The 22,037-nt window shown below is 38.9% G+C and overlaps 1 protein-coding gene across 2 annotated transcripts in view; it reads right to left on the bottom strand.

Annotated features, from left to right (window-relative positions):
• The window catches only part of FAM160B1 (family with sequence similarity 160 member B1), a 31,320-nt gene extending 9,697 nt beyond the window's left edge, over window positions 1–21,623 (bottom strand). Inside the window, exons 1-14 of one of the 2 annotated variants that reach the window (XM_014959285.1) lie at window positions 21,611–21,623; window positions 15,339–15,417; window positions 13,250–13,419; window positions 10,996–11,100; window positions 10,524–10,646; window positions 8,194–8,232; window positions 6,140–6,433; window positions 5,105–5,301; window positions 3,821–3,935; window positions 3,639–3,715; window positions 3,341–3,533; window positions 3,086–3,255; window positions 2,010–2,153; window positions 206–296 (exon numbers count right to left, since the gene is read on the bottom strand). In XM_014959285.1, the coding sequence (XP_014814771.1) occupies window positions 206–296; window positions 2,010–2,153; window positions 3,086–3,255; window positions 3,341–3,533; window positions 3,639–3,715; window positions 3,821–3,935; window positions 5,105–5,301; window positions 6,140–6,433; window positions 8,194–8,232; window positions 10,524–10,646; window positions 10,996–11,100; window positions 13,250–13,369 (1,668 nt within the window). In that variant the 5' untranslated portion in view covers window positions 13,370–13,419; window positions 15,339–15,417; window positions 21,611–21,623. The remainder of the gene's footprint in view (window positions 1–205; window positions 297–2,009; window positions 2,154–3,085; window positions 3,256–3,340; window positions 3,534–3,638; window positions 3,716–3,820; window positions 3,936–5,104; window positions 5,302–6,139; window positions 6,434–8,193; window positions 8,233–10,523; window positions 10,647–10,995; window positions 11,101–13,249; window positions 13,420–15,338; window positions 15,418–21,610) is intronic. The other variant, XM_014959292.1, reaches the window with a different exon arrangement.
• Between the last annotated feature and the right edge of the window lie 414 nt (window positions 21,624–22,037).

Below are 22,037 nucleotides of genomic sequence, written 5' to 3'. Positions count from 1 at the left end.
TCATCCATTATTCCCACTAGAGTAATACACGGTGAATTCACCGTCAAAAGATCTCCAAAGGTAAGTTTTCATTAGAAAATAAAAATTGAATTTTCCCATCTTCCATTCCTCAAAGATGCATTTAGTAGGACTATTTATAATCCATTTGCATATTGTCATAAGCATTTCAAATTCCCAAGGACTAAGGAATGCTTCACTGACTTACTTGTCTGTGGGCATCTCTGAGGTAAGTATCGTAACCTGTACCCTCCACGTGGTACGATGACTTGGCTTCATCAGGTACAAGACAGAGAAAACTAAAGAGAAAAAAGGTACATTAATGAATATCTATAATCCACAGAGCACTAGATCAATACTTGTTCATCATCTGTAACAGTGTATTCAACACTGAATTGTCTGGCCAATTAATGCACAGATTCTACCAGAACTTTATGTGAAGAACAGAGAATACAAAGTCTATTTTATTTAAGCACATCTATTCTAACTCCTGTTTGTAATAACACCATGTATACTTCACAACTTTTGTATTAGCACTAGAGGTAAAAACCTCAGTGGAAGCATTTCCTGAGAATCAGCAGACAGAACGGAGATGAAAAGGAATATTCATAACCAGGTTATGCATTTGCTAAAGGTCAGACTCCATCTTGCTAGAGCATATGGAAAACATACTGGGGAATAAATGAGCCAAAAGAGAAGGAGAATTAAAATTGAAATTCTTCTTAACCTTAACCATAGGCGGTCTTATTTACCATAGTTTGTTGTGGTAAAAAATTAACATCTAAGAACATAGAGGAATAGTTGCATATAAATGTCCCAGTTCCAAATATCACTGCCTTCCCCAGATACGTAGTGCAAACGCTCTACGTCCTTATTAGTTCACCAAAATCTGACCTAAAAAAATTCAGAAAATTCTGAATCTTATTAGAAAGGAACTGTCTTTAAAAAATAAATACAAAGCCCTAAAATTTCTGGATAGCAAAATGCAGCTCAGTCTTTGGACCCCATTTCCAAACATCAGCTTTCTCCACACCCCAAGAGCTGCTGGAGGCTCCTGTAAGCTTTCTATGCAGAAACAGGTAGTAGCTGACTTTTCGGATGGAATTCATCTTATCTGAAAAAATACAAATATGCAAACCACTGCAAATCCTGAAAACATTTCTATTCGCTGATGGAGACTACACGAGGTGAATTTAGGAGAGTGTTCTTTGTGTCTTTGCTCCAAACCATGTCCACCACAGACTATATATAGCAGTACTGGGGGAAGAAGGGCAAGAAGCGCCTTTCTACGCCGACTGTCCTCAAGCTGTTTGCTCCTTTGGCCAACACCTTGGGTTATTTCTGGGTAAGTAGAGAGGTCAGCACTGCAATACCAGTGCTGCTTTGCTACCGTGTATGACCAGAGCAAACAGCATTTGTCCTAACAGTAGTTTCTAAGAGAATCACCATCACTAAGTTGCTCAGAGCAGAGCCTGTCCTCTTTTCGATACCCAATTTGCAGCACATCTAACAGGCACAAAGGTGTGTTACAGGTGACAAAGATGCCCTTTGATTTTCAGGGAACAGAAGGTTATCTCTAGCATGGCAATTATTTCCTTTTTAAGGAACCTTTAGGAGTCTGAAGGGTTTTTTTCCCCTAAAACATTTATGTAAGACTCCCCAGATGTCTCCAGGAAGGTCAATTCCTCTAACAGCAATTTAAGTGTAGCAAATATTTTTGAGAAAAGGAAGTTTTATAATCAGTGAGGCTTTCATTATGAATTTGAAGCATTCAACCAGACTATTAGCTGTAAAGATCTATTTTTCTCATTTATGTTAAATTATTTTTACTTATTGTAAGCTCTAATCTTTCAGGAGTAGCTTTCTGATAAAATGCCACATAATTTCCTTCTGTGGAGTCATTTTACCAGCTGGCACAGAATAACATCCATTACAGAGTACATTTAATTTGCACAGTGTGTGCAGACACCCACACATTCAGACATTTCTTTTAAGTGTTTGTTTCAGCTTACCTATTTACAATTTTATGAACTTCAGTCTTCCCATCATTTTTTGGATGTTCTGGACTGACAGGTGGAGAAGCACTGAGCCACTCCTGAGCTGACAACGTGTTATCTGGAGACAGATCAGTAAATAACGGATCTTCCTCTAGGTCTCTGTGAGATTATATTAGACAAAGCCATAATTACTCACCGAATGTTATGAAAGGCATGACCTCTCTGTCAAAAGGCATGCTTTCTACTATCCTTCTCTGAACAACTAGGATGTTTTCCAGACCACTATCATATGTACATCATTTCACCCAATTATAATATTTATTTATTTAAATATTAATTTAAATAATTATACTTAACAATTACTTATCTAATGCAGAAATACCAACCTTTACAAATACTCAACTAACTCTGTTTTTAAGAAAAATCATAACATTTTGGTCTGAACAACAGAGCAGACATTTTTGACTCACACAAAATCACAGTGCTAAATCACTTAAATCTCTTTAGCCACATTTTTCACATGAGAAAGAGTTACATTCCAGGAAATGAATAGACGTTGTCTAGATGACTCAGAAATATCTAAATGAAGACACCTAAAATAGCTGGTGTGACTAGTCCTCACCCCTCCATCAGTAAAAAAAGGAGTTACAAGAGTTACGTAGGATATTTAAAATAATTTCATGTAAAATGTCCCAGAAAAGTGCTTCCATCCAAAATTGATTCAAGACCATAAATGCAAGCAAGACACCTAAGTTACTGACTGAAGAATAATCTCATTGAAAACAATACAAATATGTATAGATTTAAGCTAGGTAAATCCATAAGTAAATTGATATCTGAAGACTTCTGAGTGCCTATTGTTCTGCAGAAAGCCTTTTGATAATTTTAGCTTTTCTGTTGCTGTTCAAAAAATTTCCGTAAGTTGCTGATATAACAATTTCTGCTTCACTTTATGGACATGGATTAATACATACAGCACTCAAAGTACTATCTACACTCACTTTTTGTTCAACTACTGAGAAAACCCTTGTTTTAAAAATAAGGATCCAAGTTAGCTGTTGAGAAAACTGCCCTTAAAAAAAGAAACTTACACTGCTCCTGCAATCTGTCCATTCTCTACGACATCTTTATCTTCTTGACAGAGAGGCTTGTATTCCATATAATTCCTTTCTTCTAAATTTCTCAGAACCAAATTATAAAGAATATGTTCATTGGGTTTTTGCAAAAGGTGCTCGAACATTCGTAAGGTCATTATGCTGATCTGCAACATCAAAAGTAAACATTCAACAAACTGATGCAAGACAGAAGTGTCGGGCAGACATTAGCACATCATTACCACTTCTCACCTCATCTGAAATATGATCACAGTGTTCGATTAATCTGTGTCGCAATGGATGCCTGTTGATGTCTGCCAAAGTTTCTGGCTCTCTCTGTTCTCCAAGTATAAAATAAACTATCTCCTCCAAGAGGACATCTGAAGTCACTTGACGAACAATGCGATGCAATAGTGCAGTTGATGTGAGGATCCCAATCTCTGAACTGAACAAAACATTCCATGTCAGATATGTAGTGAATTTCAGCTGAATAAAAAAAATCAGCTTGATTCAGATTCTGTTCTGCTGTGTCTTGTAGGATGCTACTCACGTTTGCATCAGCTGGGGTTCCATAACATCAATGAAAAATCGTTCCCGCACAGCTTTTGCCATAGCAACAGCAGCAGCCTGAAACAGAAGTACAAAACAGTATGTCTCAAACTCAAAAGCTAAGAAACAACTGGAACTACTTATTTGGTGAATAGACTCGTATCATCTGCAAACATTTCAAACCTTTTGTGCTTCTTTGATGAGTTGATCACAGTAGTCAAACCATGAAAGAAATGAAATCAACGCTCTTTTCCCTGGAAAAGCAGATGCATCTTCTTTGTGGCTATAGGAATCCAAACTAGAGAACACAGGGAAAAACATGTATTTAGTCTACAAGCAATTGAAGAAACCTTGACTTCATTCTTAGTGAACTTAACAGAATAATTAATGATCTACTTGCAATTAAGTGAACATTAAACTGGCTTTTCTGCCAGTCTCTACTAATCCCGCAGTGCTATCATCACACGGAATTTTCTGTGGCATGCTAAGGGATATGTAGCATGTACAGCAGCAGAACTCTGTTTGTTTAAGTATTTCTTGAGTCAGAAGGGAAAACTGATCCCCCAGCCTGCTCTCCCAGGAAACACAGACCACAGACACCGAATCAATAACTCCTGTAGTCAGAGCACCATAAAATGAAGGCAATTGTTCTTCTCTACTCTGTAACAACCTCAATCAAGCCCATCGAAACCACACAGTGAACTAGAATTGAACTAGATTGTGTCCTTCAGAAAAAAAAACCACATGTGTCTCAATTTATAGGCTCTACAGAATAACAAATGCACCATTTACTTTGGTAAAGCAGTCCAATTATTATTTACCCAACTATTCAAAGTCGGTTTTTCCCTTCTAACTTCAAACTCCAGCCCCTAGAAATTTTGATAGTTATTTTGCATATAACTGCTTTTTGTCTCAGTACTAACAGATCACAAGCAATTCATAATAATGAAAGCAGAGTGGGGAAGAGAAGTGTTTTGAAAATCTAGCATGCAAGCAGTTATCCTAACAGGCATGTAGCTTTTGCTTCATGCCGATGAGGTATGCAGTAACTCTTTCCTTCTTCTTTTTTACTGAAAAAATTTTGCAACAACAGCCCCCTGCAACAGCTTATAGTGCTCACTGTGTACAGTGAAAAGTTTATGTTTCCTAAATCCTTAATAATTTGGAATAATTTGTACCTGATACTGCAGCTACACCATCACAAATCGTTAATATAATTCAGTGGAAAAACCTGGCCCCTGGGGAATCTCTGCAAGGGACTGGCAGCCAAACCTGGCCCCATGTCAGAAATTACACGTAAATTGGGCACCCGAGGTAGTACCGCTACGCTGGGGCTGGGATCTCAGCTCTGCTCTTGAGACTTTAGCGTGGGGGTGTGGATATTTTATACATCTACCTATAGAAAATTAGTTTCAGGGAGGGGTGTAAAATCACCTTGGGTATTAAATACAAAAATAAAGTTCTTACCCCCAGTTAATTGCCTCCACTGTTTCAATGTCTAAGGGATCCAGTGACTGAGGCAGGGCTTTGTAGAGGGTGGCCAGCCTGTCTGTCAACAATTCACATAAACAAGTGCTTTGAGTCAGGCACTTGGCAGCTGCTGGTTCTGGCAAACTCACCAAAAGCATGAGGCCTTCACAGGCCTTCACTGCTATCCGGCCGTCCTGGCAGAAGGGCATGGAAGAATTAATCAGAGGGTGAATGAAGCTCACTTGAAATCAAGAAGCAAACATCTCCCATATAAAACCTCTCCATTTCCCCACAGCGAGCAAAAGCATTTATTTTTGTTGCCTTTTCAGTCATTAAAACTTCATTCCAGTGAATTTGGGTGGTACGAAATAAAGAATCTCACCTGAATCCATGTCAAATACTAAGAATGCAACTGCAACCTTCAGGTTGACAGAACTGGTGCTGTAGGTCAGCTTAAGACCAAGATATTAGACAATGTCAACTATCACTTAATGGTAACGAGTACATCAGAAGACTCGGTGTTCTGCTCTCAGCACTGCTGTAGCAATTAAAGAGCAACCCTCCTTTAAGTTTTCTGAAAGAATCTGAGTATGAAATTGAGGATGGAGCTGGGTAAAACACACAGCAGTTGTTTTTAAAAGACATCAAACCCCCAAAGATAGCCCAGTCCCTTTACCAAAAAAAAAAAAGTGGGTTTGATTAAGTAAAGAATTGAAAGTAGACTTTAATATATTCTCTTGTGGTATGTTTAATCTAACAATTATCCTATATGGCTTGTCTGTGAAACATGCAGCATCCTATATAAATTGATCAAAAGCACATTGCCATCAACAAACTTAACTTTCAAAAATAGTATTTTTACTTTAATCTGAATTGGTAAAGAAAAATGCCAAAACAAACCTTATTTTACTTTTTATAGTTAAAATACAGTGTGTACATGCATGTATATTCACTCTCTCTTCCCACTTCACACAGCATCCAAACTATTTCATCATTTAATCACATTTAAAAGAATTAAAAAAACCAACTCACAGGACTTTTGGTGAGATTTAGTAGAGAATTCACTAAATTATAGTCTTGATTTGGACAACCAGTGGAGGACTCGGGTGATGATGTGACATTTAGTTCGTCCAGACTGAAGGAGAGATCATCTGCCTGTTGGGGGAGGTCATCTTCCTTCTCCATCTGCTCTGCCCCAGCGGCACCCGGAATCTCTTCAGACTGACCAGGCTGCCCCGTGTCTGTTGTCAAAGAGTCTTGGCCTTTCAGCATCTCCTCTGTGATGACACCTGCTGATCCTTTGGAAGCCATTGCTTTTAACTTACTCTGCAAAGCATTTTGTTGGAATTACATGGTTGAAATTATTGTTCATCCTGAAGCAGAGATTTACTAAAAGAAAATTTTTTACATCATGATTTGAAGTAGTTCTCTACAAGGCTGGGTACAGTAACCACCTAGAATTAATGGCTTGCAGGAGCGTGGCAGTCTTTAAACCTAGCACAATTTTTTATCTGCTTAAATTTTGCTAAGGCCTCTACCATTTTGCTTCAAGGATGAGTATGGCATTCACAAAGAGATGGCATCTTCTTCTCTCCACCACTGAAGGCACATACTCACTTGATTGGATAGAATTTTTTCATTTACCTTATGAGTGCAGCGTCAGACCTTAGCACACACTATAAAACACCCCTTTCTAGGTCAAGGCATCTAATGTCTGAAACACCATTTGCAGTTGGAGTCATACAATTCATTCTAAACTTCTTGAGATTTTATCTTTAACAGGAAAGGGGAAAAAACATCTTTTATGACAGCAGAGTACTCTCAAGTTGTGTTTCTCATGAAGAAAAAATTGAGTAGATTGAATAGAAAGAAGATGCTAGAAGATGGCATTGAGCACTGGACACTATAACAGGTCACGGAGAACCTTCTCGGAAGCTACAAAGCATCTCTACATAGCCTAAAAGAAAGTAACCCAAGTGTCTTCCCATAAATCTGTCTCCAGCACATAAAAAGGCATTTAAATTTGTGCTCTGTGATACCAAGAAGAAACCCACAGCAAGGCAAGATTCAGTGTTCTTCTGGCATACACACAGGTGAATAATACTTTATTAGAACCATAAATTAGACTTCAACACAAGACATTTTTTCAAGTGAGTACAGTAGTGAGATTATAAATCCAAATGGTTCCCCTTCTCTATGATAACACCAAAATTATTACAAATATATGTCAAGCATTAATAATTTACAAGAGTAACCATTTGGGGTTAATGGCATTTAGTACATACAAACCAGCAGAGACCAACTACGCGACAGGCTCAGGCAGCAAAGGAGAGCACTGCTGTGAACACTTGCTTGATTGATGTGCATTCAGCCTGGTGAATTTGTACTGAATGTTGTGATACACTCATAAAACCCATTCCCTGGAGAGGCAACCCAGTGGTAAGAGCAGCACACTGCATGCTATAAAATCAGTATGATTTTTTACTACAGTAGAAAAATTACTCCTTCCACACATAGATATTTTTCTTTACAGTGTGAAATGCGTACGGCTGCAAAGCAACCAAAATGTGTCTGCCTGAACCATGTCTGTCTATCCCTAAATCTTCTAAAGTCCTCCAGTATCCTCCCATGTATTTTATCAACACACAGGAATAACTGAATCCCAACAATGAGCCTTGCACATAAAGCAGAACTAAACTCTGGAACTGCATTTCAGTCCTGGATTGCACGCTGCTGCTGCCACTACCCAAGTAGCAGGCGAGGCTGACAAAGAGAAAAGCTACTTTTTTTCAGAAATTAGATAAAATTTTGTAACATACTTATTTTATCTTACATAGGCATTTCATCTCATGTCTGGACTCTTCTGTCATTTGAAAGGCCATAGTTTGTTTAGCTAAGGCGTTGATGAGAAGACCTAACACACACAAATGTATAAATGCCCCTAGAAATTTGTCCATAGCTCATTACTCTTACGCTGGCAGGTGACACAAAGCAGTCTGTACATTGAACAACACACAGGCAGAGTTTTTGCATGTACTTAAGCTTCCTATTGTTTAATCATGCAATTCTGCAGCTTAGCTGCTCACCTGCCTCTTGTAAACGTGCAAAACAGGATCCTGAACGACCTAATGGAAAAGGTTACATAAAACACATATTCAATGCTTCCAATGCAATCCACTTCCCTAATATATTTTTATATTTTTGTGATAGGCAACTATCAGAGTTTCAAAACCTGTGGGGTATGTTGCTATGTCTAAATTCTGACAGATTGAAAAGGAATTCTGTGAAAAAATCAAATGATATCACAGCTAATGAGAATCTCTACTTAATTCATGGTGAGAAATATGAGGCTGATAATTTGTAGTAATAAAAGTAGAAGTAAATAGTGAAACCATTGTTCATTTTATAAACTGAAGGTACTACTTTTTAATGGACACTATATTAGAACTTGTTTAAGGTCTCAAGAGTAGAAATTGAAACACAAAGAATCAAGTGTCCCTCTGCATGGAACAATCAGTTGCAAGGAATATCTTGCATAAGATGGGATACGATGAGATGAGGCAACTAAGGAATAAACAAACAAGGAAAAACAAGGGAAAAATAAAATAATGACTGAGATAGAGGTGAGAAGTCAAACATTCCTATGTATGTTCTTTCTCTCTGCACAAGAACAAAATAAACTCAGCCTAAAGAGAAGTAAAAATAAAATTAATATATGGATTCTAAAGGTTTAATCAAGTAGAATACAGTTCTTTCAGTTCTTATTTCCAGAACAAATGTAACTTGCCCAAGAGATAGAGTGATGCCATACAGCTTCATTGCTAAAGCAATACATGTGAAAGATTTTACTAAAATATAAACAGCATTCTGTCAACAAACGATTTGATATGGAATCATACAGAGGAAATCCTGGGTTTGTACACACTTGAGTTTTTTTCTGTTCATAAAATACTGTAGAAACTGATCAGGAAAAGTCAAAGAAGGAAGCAAAACTAACAGACACAGACTGCTTTGGAGAGGTGGATCTGCACTTCAGTTTATGTGTGTTAGAGATCGGAGAGTTAAATGCCACGCAGAATTCTGTAAATTTACCCTTTCATGCACTTGAAGGTCAGAAAGAGCTATCAAGTCACAACAATAGCACCTCTAAGAGGCATAGATGTGAATAATCACAATATTCTATTCTAATAAAAGACAATTCTGTACCCCAATCTGTTCTTCAATGTCTGATTTTTAATATTGTAATATTGCTATTTTGGGGAAGAACACTAAAGTCTGACAAAATACTTGTGGTTCTTATGACTGGGGTTCTCAGATTTTATTTCAAGGGCATTATTTGAGTGTAAGAGTCATTCAGAGGGTTCTTTTCAAACCATGTAACTTACATAAATAACATGAAAAGTAATCCTGGTTTGGACTTCTACCATATTCTGCATGTAATATATCTAGTAGTTTGCTTCTGAGTGTTTCTAACGTTCAAACACTAACTTACACCATCCTTACACCATTCCTGCTGCTTGTACAACTACAGTGGATACAATGGCAATCAGAGTGCTATTTAATTAAGGTAAAAATAAACTCCAGATGGATTCTTTACTACTAGTGATTTATAAGTGATATTCATGTACTCAATGGAAAACAACTATTTTAGCAGTTTATCAGCATCTGCTGTTACAGATCTTGTTTGTGGAAAGCTTGTAAGATATTCCTTAAGGACACTGTATCTACGTCTTTTCACCTACGTATCACATGCTTAATAGATACTGCGTCCCCACAGGAAACATCAAAGTGGGAGCAGGAGGCATTTCTAAATGGACTTTTATAAATTAAAACTTTTACATTCTCGTTCTAAATTGGAACAGAAAGTCAGTCTGGAAATTCTTTCTCCTCCCACTCTGATTTCATCAATGCCACATGTTAAGTTCGAAGAGGGAGTAAAGATATTTGGCTTTCATACAGACAGAAAATAATGTCATATTGTAGATTGTGAGCTGGCACTGCAGCTAGACCATATGTGTCACTACCAAATAAGGGCCCAATCCTGCAGAACACTTAGCAACTTGCAGGGTTTCAGTGCCCCATGCAATCTGTCTCTTCGTCTTTATTGGGCTGAAGACAGAAATCCAAGGTCTCCCTCACACAGTGCTTTACATGACAATTCACTACTCTAAAGGCACTTTCACTACAAAGGGTAAGGACCTCAGGCAGGTATATTTGTTAAGTAAAAAAACAATCAGATATATGAAGTCTCTGGAAGAAAAATAACACCAAAAAAACAACAAAGAACTTTCTAACATCACAGGAAATAAATCACAAGGTGAATGAAAGCTAAGCTATGAAGCACAATGTGGTACTCTATTAGAGTTTGTCTGTGACACCGTAAATACACCTGCAAAATTTGGTTTCACTTACTCACCTCAAGGAAGAAGTTAACTAGGTATGGATCCTGTTTCAGCTTTGCACATACTATGCAGAGAAATTGAATTTCTTCATTTTCTGTTGGTGTTGCCAGAACTTCACCACACAGCCTGATTAATTTCTATCACGTAATGAAAAGTGAACAATTAAGACAGGGAGTAATTGAAGAGCTTTTTCTAGAATGATGGACTGAATTCTTTTTCTCTATACACACTACAATGATGCATGATTATTGACTTGAACATTTACTCTAGATTTAGATTGCTATGAACAAGATTTCTTTATTATTTATGACTTGTGTTGTAGTGGCAGTACAAGGCTCTAATCACTAAAACATTAAAACCAATACTGAACTTGAGCGGTTTCTTTAACTCACTCAACAATGGAAGAATTAATGATACTACTGCCTACAGCAGAGTAAGAGTAACTTGGTATATAAAAATATGTTTTATTTAAAATTTGAACAGTACCTGCACTGGCCTATGCACATTTATGTGGGGAAGAAGAGGTTGCCGTATTCTTCCAAGAAGTTTTGTGTAAAAAGCCAAAACTTGTTGTTTCATTCCTGGAGGACACTGAAAGAAAAACAGATGAACAATAGCAAAAATATAAAAAACGCGGAGAGAAACATAGATGAAAATTTGTCACTCAAAATGGCTAATTAAACAGCCGTAACTTATCCAAAAGTTTTTTTTTTTTAAAATCATCATCTGTTAACACATCACTTTTGTTGATATTAACAGAGATCAACAAAAAGTGTTGCACCTCATTACTGCTTTTTTTTTTAAAATTATTCATACTTTCAGTTAATTGCTCTAGTGAAGACTTCCACCAATCTTTCCAGGAAATATTCCCTATCAATGCAGTGATAACGGGAAATTAACTCTGAATTAATTGGCCACAGGTCAGGTGTCTTTTATGGTCTTGTGCCAAAAAACATCTACATGGTCTTTAAATACATGAGCAATTAACCTTAGACAGATAAAGTCTTTATAAATGCACAGATGTTCCAGGACAAGAAAAAGCTGTTGTTTTCCTTGAGATTCAGCAGAATATAAATCACAAATATCTTTGGAACACTCAGGCCCACGTCCTGCTGGCCCTCGTGGCCCATGTCACATGAAAGCACTTTCTTATCTGAGGAGATTTGATGGCCTGTGGTCTTTTATTTACCTTTGTTTCTAGCCAAATCCCCCCTGACTCTAATGAGCTCTACCACGTTAATAAATGCTGTCATTCCATAGGTTAATTCTAACCCACATCATTTCCCTCATCTGGTTCACTGCGTGGGTGAACGGAGCATGGGTGGCAACAGCCAGGAATGACAACTGCCTAACGTAGTTCTCCTTCCAAGGTAATTATCCCCAGATTATTAATACCTAATTATCACCGAGTTGTCAAGCAATCCATTGAAAAGAATGGCAAAGAATGTGTCCCACCAGGGCACCTCTACAATAATGTAATATCTAAGTGATTGCTGTGAAAGGACATTATTCTTTTTGCAACAGATCTTTGCAACATCTTGCAAGCACCGAACTGTGTGTTTCCTTCAGACGTACCAACTCACAAGTGGCACAGTATAAAGACAGGCTGTACAGGAATTGTTTGTACAGGCGTATTTGCCTGAGTGCAAAATGACTTCTCTCAACTCTCAGAAACATACTACTAATTACCCGCTTCACATATGTCAGCATTTCATCTGGGTTTCTTGACAAAGTTTTACCCGCTTCACATATGTCATCATTTCATCTGGGTTTCTTGACAAAGTTTATAGATTACTGAACGAGCCGTATTTCTGAGTATTTTTGATACATTGGGTATCTTAGGCTGGTCATAGGACAGCTGGTACAAGAACAGGAGTTGTAGAGCTCTGGTCCTTCCAGAGGAAGGAACATCCCAGGCTCAGACAGCTAGTATGCTACGTTGTCTATGTATGTAAAATCGAGCAGATTAAAAACTCATGACAACGTATAAAAGACTGAGAATGAAACCAGGGATTGCTCCATTCATCCTTGGAATGGGATACACTGTGCTTTCCTAACTGCACCTCCATCATGATACAAAAAATTCCAGTGCAAGGGCTAACAAGTTATTTCACTCCATGATCCATCCAACCCCATACATTTCAGCCCAAAAGTCTGACAAGAAAAGACAGCAACAAGAATGCACCGAGACCACGATGCTAATTCTGCATGTGCCACAGGGCAGACCTGAGAAGAACCAGACAAGATTGCCAAGGGCTGCGTTCTTACCAAAGACTTGGATGTGAAAGCTGTCTGGGGATCAGCTTAAGTTAATGCTTTCCAACATGGAAGTCTTTCTGAGCAACAACTTACCACATTCAGGAAAACTAAAATTTGTGTTTAATACAGCACTTTTCACCCAAGACTCTCCCAACACTTAACAAAGGACAGAGAGGAATAACACTGTCTTGTAGAAGCCAGAAAAAATTCTAGACGGAACAGAAATGTTTCTTCTATTTCTAGTTTCACTGTCAACATTATCAGAGTGGTGAGTAACAAATCTCAGGGTTCTGTGTCAGTCAGCATCTCACTGGCTGTCTCACTTCGCTCACACTTGTATAAGACTGTTATTTGAAATATGTTGGTAACATAAGCAAACAGTTACTCGCTAGAGTTCAGTGTCCTACACTACCACCTACTGTAGAACTTCAGTCCCTGTTACAATTAGGAGCTCACACTTGCTCTGCTGAGAAGTACCTACATCAGCTTTTCCTAGTGTGTAGAGAGTCTCCAAAATCTTGTGATGTAGCAAATACTCCATACAGGGTCCTGTTTCGCCCGATTCCCTCTCATTTTCTTCTTGAACTAGAATATCCAACATCTGTTCCAGGTGAGAAGGAATGTTGGTATCAGTCACAGGAGCTTTGTCATCTAAATAGAAGAGATGTGCAATTAGAAATTATTAAAATATTGTCCTCGCTTTTCTTAAGTGAAGTTCCAAATTTAAGATCTAAAAACATGACCACTCACTTAAAGAATTTTATATACAGAATGCAAGTTTTTAAACATGTCTTAAATCGAATTTTAACAAATGTAAACTAGAACATACATTAGGCAGATATCTGACCTTGCAACGGGGAAAAGGTAAAATGCCAAATTTCAAAATACATGTTAATTACATAGTCAAAAAGGAAAACTTTTACAGCCAGAGACCAAACTTAGGGAGAGAAATGTTCAACTCTCAATCTTCCAGTTAATATCCACCCTGTCTTGATAACTTCCTCTTTGACTCCTCACATTGTATTCTGAAATCTATAAACACCCTCTAACTTCAGCTTTTTTAAATTCACTATCCTTTACAAACTATATAACTAAATATATGTTTTTTCTAACGATAACAACAAAGAAAACCCAAACTCCATGCTGTTTATTCTTCAAAAGTTTTTAGATTTGTCTTTTATACTTTATGCATTAAGATAGCATTTTGTCAAACTTTATGAAGGAAAGAGTAAGACTCTTAAAGTAATGAAAGTGCTGTGGATTTATGCCCCTGGCAGTAGGAGCTGGCATTAACACACTGAGCACATCCACACGTGGAGATTTTCCTTTATATTTTTTCAGCTAAATTCTACTTGAACAACTATCCCACTAGGGAAACGATTACTACTTCTTACGCAATAACCTAAAAATAACTGTCACTTGCATGCGAATGGCAACAAGATGACAAAGGAAAACTGCCATGTCAGAGTGATTTTGGTCTCTGCCACAACGTCCAGTCAGCCTGGAGTGTTTTGCTTGAGCTTCCTAGGCATAATTCTGCTCCCACCACAGAGGATAGAAATACATCCACCAAGTGGATAACTTGTTTTCCTCAAGACATTTGAAAGTCTGGGAGAGAGGTCACCTTTTATTCTGCACCACGTAATCGCAGGTGTCAGTTTTCCCCTACCACCCTGTCATTTCTACGTTAGGAAACATCACATAGCGTTCCAAAAGATGGGCACTTAGAACCAAGGGTCGAGTTTCAGCTTGTAAAAGTAAATATTGAAATAAACAAGATGACCCATCTCAGATTCAATAGGTACTCTAGCAGAAATGCAGAAATAATAAGCTTGAGGAAAGCATGGTAACATTCACTTTTACAACTTAATGACCTAGGACCAAAAATTAAAATTTTAAATGTTGTAGGAACATTTTCCTACAACATAGCTGTTGCAGGAAAACAGGAAAGAGTTTAAGACAAAAAGCAACTACAGTCATATTTCATCAGAATACCCATTTTTTAGAAGAGTAGAATAAAGTTTGTATAAGTTTTAGCAAAACGCATTCTAATCTTCTCACAAATTCACTTTTCAGAGTTATGTTACCAAAATACCTTTCATGGAGACAAGACACTAAAGAAAAAATACCCAACACTGGGTGCATAAAATTCAGATCCATCTGGTAAAATGTATGACCACAAAATTACCTCTGTTAAAATCTTACAAAGAAAAAGAAAATCCCTGATGGAATACAATAAAAAGGTTAACAGCAGGGACCACATTTCTGTAGTTGTCTCTTTAGATTAAACAGAATAGATGAAGACAGAAATTGGGTCAGATGTGAAAAGGTACAATTCTCTTTGTGGCACTCAGGAAAGAAGACCTTCCCTCCATCCTTGTTCATGCCTACTTTTTAAGGGATGAATGGAGGTACATAATATTTTTAATTTTTAATTATTATTGTTGGTATTTTGATACAATACATGACTCATTTTAGTATTTCTTAATCTTTAATTTTTAACAACACTGAAGTTAGGAATTCTAGTTTTCACAATAAAGAGACAAAACCAGAAAGCTTCCTTCTTTTACCTGATGTCTCTATGTAGTAATGGGTGATTGCTTTCCAGTGGTAAACAAAATCTTCTTGTAATGGAAGGGAAGGCGCGAGCTAGGGGGGAAAAACAAACAAAGAACAGTTAGGAATTAAATAAACATATTTCCTCAGAGATTAAATTGAATTTTATCTTAGAAGTAAACTGCTACAGACTCTTGCTACAATTCTTATTCTATGCTCTTTTACCTTTAACAAGGACTACATACATTATTCATGACATAAACCCCATGTCATATTGCCTAGCTTGTGAACATCAGTAATAATCTCTGTGATGTCTCTGTGACCAGACAACCTATTTGAAGCAACAAAAGCAATTGTTCATACAGCAAAGCAGCACTAGAAACATGAGTTTGAATTGTTTAGATCTCAGAGTCTGTCCTCCAAGAAAAAATTATGGTATTTTACATCTAATTTTTATGCCCTCTTCCCTTTCTGTACACTCTGTTCTTCTCTCTCCTGCTCCCTTAAAAATACCGATTAGCTGCTTCATGCAGTTTTTGCCATGTCATTTTCTCCTGCTAACCACAACTTTTAAAAGATCTTTTCCTTTTCCTTTAATTTAACAACACTTAAATTTATCTTGGTAAAGACGTACACCCCAGAATACGAACAGCATGCCCTGCCATGATAAGAAAGTGGAATGCTAATTGTTAATGACCCTTCACACAGAGGACTTTGAAATGCCAAGACTTTAAAGAAGTAGTGGTGCTTGGTAACTATCTCCACCTGCATCCTGTGTGGAAACGTGCCCTCACAAACGGCAAGTAGGAACTCACACTGGCATTGCTTATGCATTCCCTGACAGCCTGTGGGCTCATTAAGTCTTCCATATTTCCATATAGCACTTTTCCATAGCACTTTAGCACACCAGCTACCATAGAATAAGTATGAGAACACCTCACACTGGACAAAACTGGTTTATTTTACTATGAAGTTTACTAGGCTATTGAAATTCAGAAGAATAACTGAACAAATCGAAGACTGAGCACATGATATTTTGTACCATGCTTTGTATGTCACATTTGCTGATGTGGGTGTGCATTTCAAGCAATGTAATGATCATCTTGCATCTTTCTGTAATAAAACTACACTGAAAACTCAACTCCAGCTGATGAATGGCAGAGAGACCACTTTTGAGGAATACTAGGCCTTTCAGACCACTCTATTTCCATAGTAACACATGATAGATAACATTAAAGATTTATCCTTGACTGATGTGATTTTCCTCTCCAGTTCTTCTAGCCTCATCTGCCTCAAGATGAATTTAGTGCCCCTGAGTAGTGCCAGGAAAAGGATTTCACTTCTCAGCACTGTCAATAATTTCTCAGAGGTGAAGAGGTAATCCAGGGACAGGTCCTGCCCTTGTTAATTAAAATACACAGTGATTTCACAGAGTCTTCTCTGACCAGGACTGGAAGGTAAAGATACCGAAGAGAGATACCATTAGCGTGTGTGCACCTATGCTTGTGTGTACACACACACACTTATTGGGAACATACGATCAACTCTGTCACCAACTGGACCTAGTGATAGAGAGCTGTGGCAGCTTTGCCTGCATTGGGCTACCAGAGTCAGCAACTCCTAACAAGATAAAAAAATTGTATTTCTTTACTTTTTCGGTTAAAGTATCCCCACGCCCAAATTCCTCCTCCCACTGCAGATGGACCTAGTATAAATCTGCTTTTTACAGCAGAGCTATTCCAGGCACTATTTAACAGAGATGTAAAACCAGCAATGTATTATTCTGAGAGATGTGTTTTACTGTTGAAAAATGAAAAAAACCCAAAACAACCCAACCCTCTTAACTTAGTTATTCAGACACAAAATCAAAGTAAAGACCAAGACTAAGATACCAGCTTGTACACAAAGCCCAGCACTGGGAGGCATTAGGAAAATGTAAGCTCCTGAACACTTGGCTGACGTGCTTTAACCCTACTGGGACAGGTAGTTCTAGGATGAAGTTGGAGTTTCTATTTTAGGATGAATTATTAGCTACCAGCTGAGAAGAAATACATGTTACCGTTGCCAATCTCAGCAATCACCCCTTTGCAAAAGTACACATACTCTTATATAAAGATTCTGAAGCAAAACAAAATTCATTGTGAAGGCCTTTAATACCTGCTATTTGTCTAATTTGAAGGAATTACCATAAAAGTGCAGTTATTTCTAGCAGCTATATTAATTCATTTTTATGTAATTACATATGTTCTTACTAATTTTGAGCTATTGATCTCATAGTGAAGTTCTCCTCCTTTGCGAAAAAATACCCCAACATTTTAAAGATTGCAGTGTGGGTGTTGGTGTATCAAATAGCCAAAACTCACTGAACACTACTAAAAACCAGCCCATTTCAGCAGACATTGATTAGCTCTTCCATCTGGTCCCCAACTCCAGCAGTCCAGCTTCCTGGGAGTGAGTGAATGAGTGTTCTCATTTATGAGCTAAACTTAACACATGGTGCCTTATCATTCTGGTGACAATACGTTACTAACGATCGAACCCCACTCCCTCCAGGAAAAGTGCTGTTCTCAGGAGAACTATAGATCTTTGACCAGAACTACAGTCTGGTTGTTATAAAATCTGTCCAAAATACAGTTCCACGTAGTTTTCAAAAGCATATAGAATTTGTGTTTAGGCAGGGAAAAAATAAAATACTGTCAAGAGCAAAGAAACCGCTAAATATTCAGTAGTGAACAGCAAGTCCTTTATGGATGTAAAAATCGGTCGTATCTTTCATACATGCTTTTCAGAAGTGCAATTCAATACTGAAAACAATGGAAGCAACGGAAGCTGGTGATATCCCTCAATATCTTTTGGACAATTTCACGAAGTTAAGAAAACACCGTATAAAAGAATAACAGGTACTGGCTGGTCAGACGCCAGACTAAAAAAGAAAGCGGAAATTGGGTCAAAAAGAAACGAGGGGAAGTGCGTGCACACTCCCCTGACCAAAACACGGAAAACTACAGCAGGCACTCAATGTTTTCCTTCGAGCTTACTACTTTTCTACTGCGAAGGTTTGCCCCGAGAGAAAATCTGAAAAATGACTAACGCTGGGAGGTTTATTTTATTTCTTCAGCTGGTGAATGCACAGAGTTTATAATGTCACTGCTATCAGGCATAAAATTAAGGCTGCACATGCTTGCAAGCCATGCATTAAACTTCATCATCAGAATTTGTTAATAGCAGCGGTGTTAAAACAATCAGTAATCTGAGGTCATTACGTCAAATAAAGTGGGTTCAAGAAGAAATCTTGTTCTGAGCAGTTATGCTGTCAATTATTTTGGAGTGGCAGCTTTAGCAAATGACTCAATTTCTTTTGAAGCTCAGTTTTGCCTCAAAATATGAACAGAAAAGAAGCTACTTAAAAGCACATCAAGGTAGCAGTGTAAGAGATACAGTGGAATAATAGGTTGGTAGAGAGGGGTCCCAAAAATGTGTAGCAGGCACCAAAATCTAAATTCACTCCCAGATATCAAAAACATGATACAAATAAAGTTGTCTGACAGCAAACTGCAACATTCAAAACAACCAAAATCATATTTTTCCTGCTCAAGGTACACAGCTTAAAAACAGCCTTTTGAGTTCACTATTAAGAGGAAACATCTCCTGAAAGCCCAAATGAAACACAAGTGCTTTGAACACCGAGTGACCACTTTACAGACACCCTATTTTGTCTGGGGAAACATGAGTGAAGAGCACAAGATAAGAGAAAAAAGGAAGTATAACTTGATGCTTTGTTATTGTACACTACCCTTTGTCTGTTGCTGAGAATGTAGCACTCCTGGACTATGTTTCGGCTAAAAGTAGATCAGAAATGCATAGCAGACACCTTGGGGACAAGCCATACATAAACTGTCACAGATTCATTAATATTAACCCCATAAAGCAACAACATTTCTTTTCTGTCCTTAAGTAAGGTAACTGCAGTCAAAGACTGCAGTCCCTTCTACCATTCTCACCAACCCACACAAGCCAATTTAAGGATGCTCTGTCAGGACGATGCCACAGTGGTGCTTGCTCATCTGGATTCTGCAGAGAAATCTAGAAAGGGCAAAAATACCTGAAATACCGGCAGGGTGGACATATGATAAGAGGTGGCAAAAATTAGGATTCAGTTCTAATGAAAATCAAGAATATGATTTCACACACTTGGACAACTTAGCCCGAAAAGACTAAAAGTTTTGAGTCATTCAAGGAAAGAAAAAGCCTTAACAAAAAGCAACTGATCCCTTATGTTTGTTTCATCTCAGTCCTGTCATGAAGGCAGTCAATTAAAGAGCGGTACACTCACAGCGAGTGAAAGGCAAATACTCCTATGTGTATTAGACTGTCAACCTTTGGAACTCCTCGTCATAGTTCAGAGAGATGGCATATGGAGGGTAAGATAACAATGATTATCTAATAACATAGGAACTCTTACTAGTTAAATGCATCTCTCTAAAGTCTGCAGGCCCATGGGCCCTAAGGCAGGACAGCAGGATTATATAAGTGATATGCAAGAGAAACGACAGGGGAGAAGGGTACCCAAACAACTCTGATTTAAAAGTGGTCCTACCAGTGAAAGCTAAGCCCAAGCACTTCTTGAAGTGTATTTAAAAGTCCAGCTCAGCTGAAAACAGCTCAGCTGCAACTGAATTCCTCTGGGAGGCAGGCACCCAAAACCTTTAAGAGTTTATATCTTAGTTACTGGTTCTGTTGCTGATATTCAGGGCTGAAACAGAGTCCACTTGAGGCTGCACAAGCAATAACAGCGAGTGAAAATGAAGCTCCAAATTATCTAGGTTCTGAAAACTGCAGGCAGCATCAAGTTTTCATTTTCAGAGTAGCAAAGCTAAGTAGCCCATGCAGTTTAAAGAGAGAATGAAACAATGATCTGAAGTCATACAGCCCCAAAACCTGTTAAAAGTTTCTATTTCTCAGTTCTGTGTGTGAATTACAAACTTCCTAGCTACAGTAAGAAGTGTTCTTAACATCCTCTTGCTTCTGTGAGCCCAAGTTTCATTCCTAGCATGTGGTGCTCGGTATTTGTCACAACCCTGTAAATGCAATTCAGCGCAGTATTTATTATCAGAAGGTCCATCACAGTGGTGTTAAGCAGGATGAGGCAATTCTAAAAGGGCCACCAGAGTTGAGCAAGGCCATATATAGGATGTTGTTTGATAGCAGCCACTTGCAAAATGATGTTATCAATCTGGTTGCGGGTTTCATTTATTTTTTAATTTAAAAAGATCATCTGGTCCCTACTATCTCTACTTTTCCCCTTTTCCGTTCAACTCATTCATTTTTCCTATTTTTTTCTGGATCTCAAATTAATGCAAGTCTTTTTGGTTTTGTATGCCATCAATAATGTAAACACTCTTCTAGGAATAACTTTTATTAGGTATCTTGAACCACTAGGCCTGAAAGAATAACTTCTCCACTCCTGTACCACTCAGTCATCCCCTCTGGTTCAAAACGTGGCAGAGCTCACCGCAACAAGATTTCTCTGTCGGGCAGCCGCTGTTTCTCCTCCACTGTCTATTGAAAGCATTCAGATGTGGTCACAGAGAGTTTTCAGTGAGTCGTTTCATCGTTATTTAAAACATTCCTTTCCAATTGCCACTTTACCACTAAAAGAGCAAACTAGGAACCTGCAATTAATTAATACATGCTTAACTTTAAAACCTGAATAGTCCTGCAGAATAGACTGTAGAACTACAGGCACACATGAAGTCAAGCCTATGCTTAAGTATTCGCAGCATCGAGGCATACATTAATGCACAAAGGCTGCCCCTCACATGAGACAGGATTTGGCGTTTAGGCTCTTTTTTTTTTTTTTTTTCAATCATTTGAACCATTTTCCTTCAACACTTTCTGCCTTCACTTCCTGCAGTATTTCACTGCCAGTTTTTAGCACCAAACCAAAGATGACCTCTTTAAATTCCATCTCCTGGCTGTCCTGGCTTGCTGAGAAAGGCACCTAAAGCCAGAGACATTACTGCCAGGAGAACACCTCACCGAAAAACAAACAAAAAGAAATTGTGCAGACAGTAGGGGAGTCCTGACAAGCAGGGTAAGATGAAGGAGGCCTAGAGAAATGGCAGCTTCAGAAATAGGCCCTGCTGCTTTCCTCTCCCCAGGGCGGCGATGGGCACCGATGTGCGAGTCTCCATGATGAAATCCAGCTGAGCACACACACAGCCCCGGGTCCCCTCGGCCTCCCTGGCCACCCTACCCGATACAAAAATAAAGCGGGGACCAAAACCTCGGCTTGGAAGCGACACCACCACACAAAAGCTGCGGAGACGGCGACCGCTGGTGTCTGAGGGCCACAACAGGAGGAAAAGCCCTGAGAAGCCTCCTGACTTCACCTCCTTTCTTATTTGTTTCGCAGAAAACAGCCGGGCCGAGCAAGGGCCGCCCTCACGCCCGGGAAGGCCGGTTCCCGGCGGTGACAGCCCGGGGGCCGCGCTGAGGGCCTCCCGGACCCGCCGAGGAGCCCCGGGAAAGGGCCGCTTTCCTCTCTCCCGGCACCCCCGGTCCAACTCGCTCCCCTCCCGGGCACAGCGCGGGGCCCGCCCGGGCGGCCCGGCCTCCGCCTCCCTGCCCCGCGGCAGGGGCGAGCCGGCACCGGCGGATATGCCGGCTCGGCAGGGCCCCTCGCCGCCAGCCCTGCCCCGGCAGCAGGCCCC

The sequence above is a fragment of the Calidris pugnax genome, unplaced genomic scaffold, assembly GCF_001431845.1.
Source record: "Calidris pugnax isolate Ruff unplaced genomic scaffold, ASM143184v1 scaffold4, whole genome shotgun sequence".
Classification (NCBI taxonomy): domain Eukaryota; kingdom Metazoa; phylum Chordata; class Aves; order Charadriiformes; family Scolopacidae; genus Calidris; species Calidris pugnax.
This window is presented reverse-complemented; position numbering and strand designations above follow the sequence as displayed.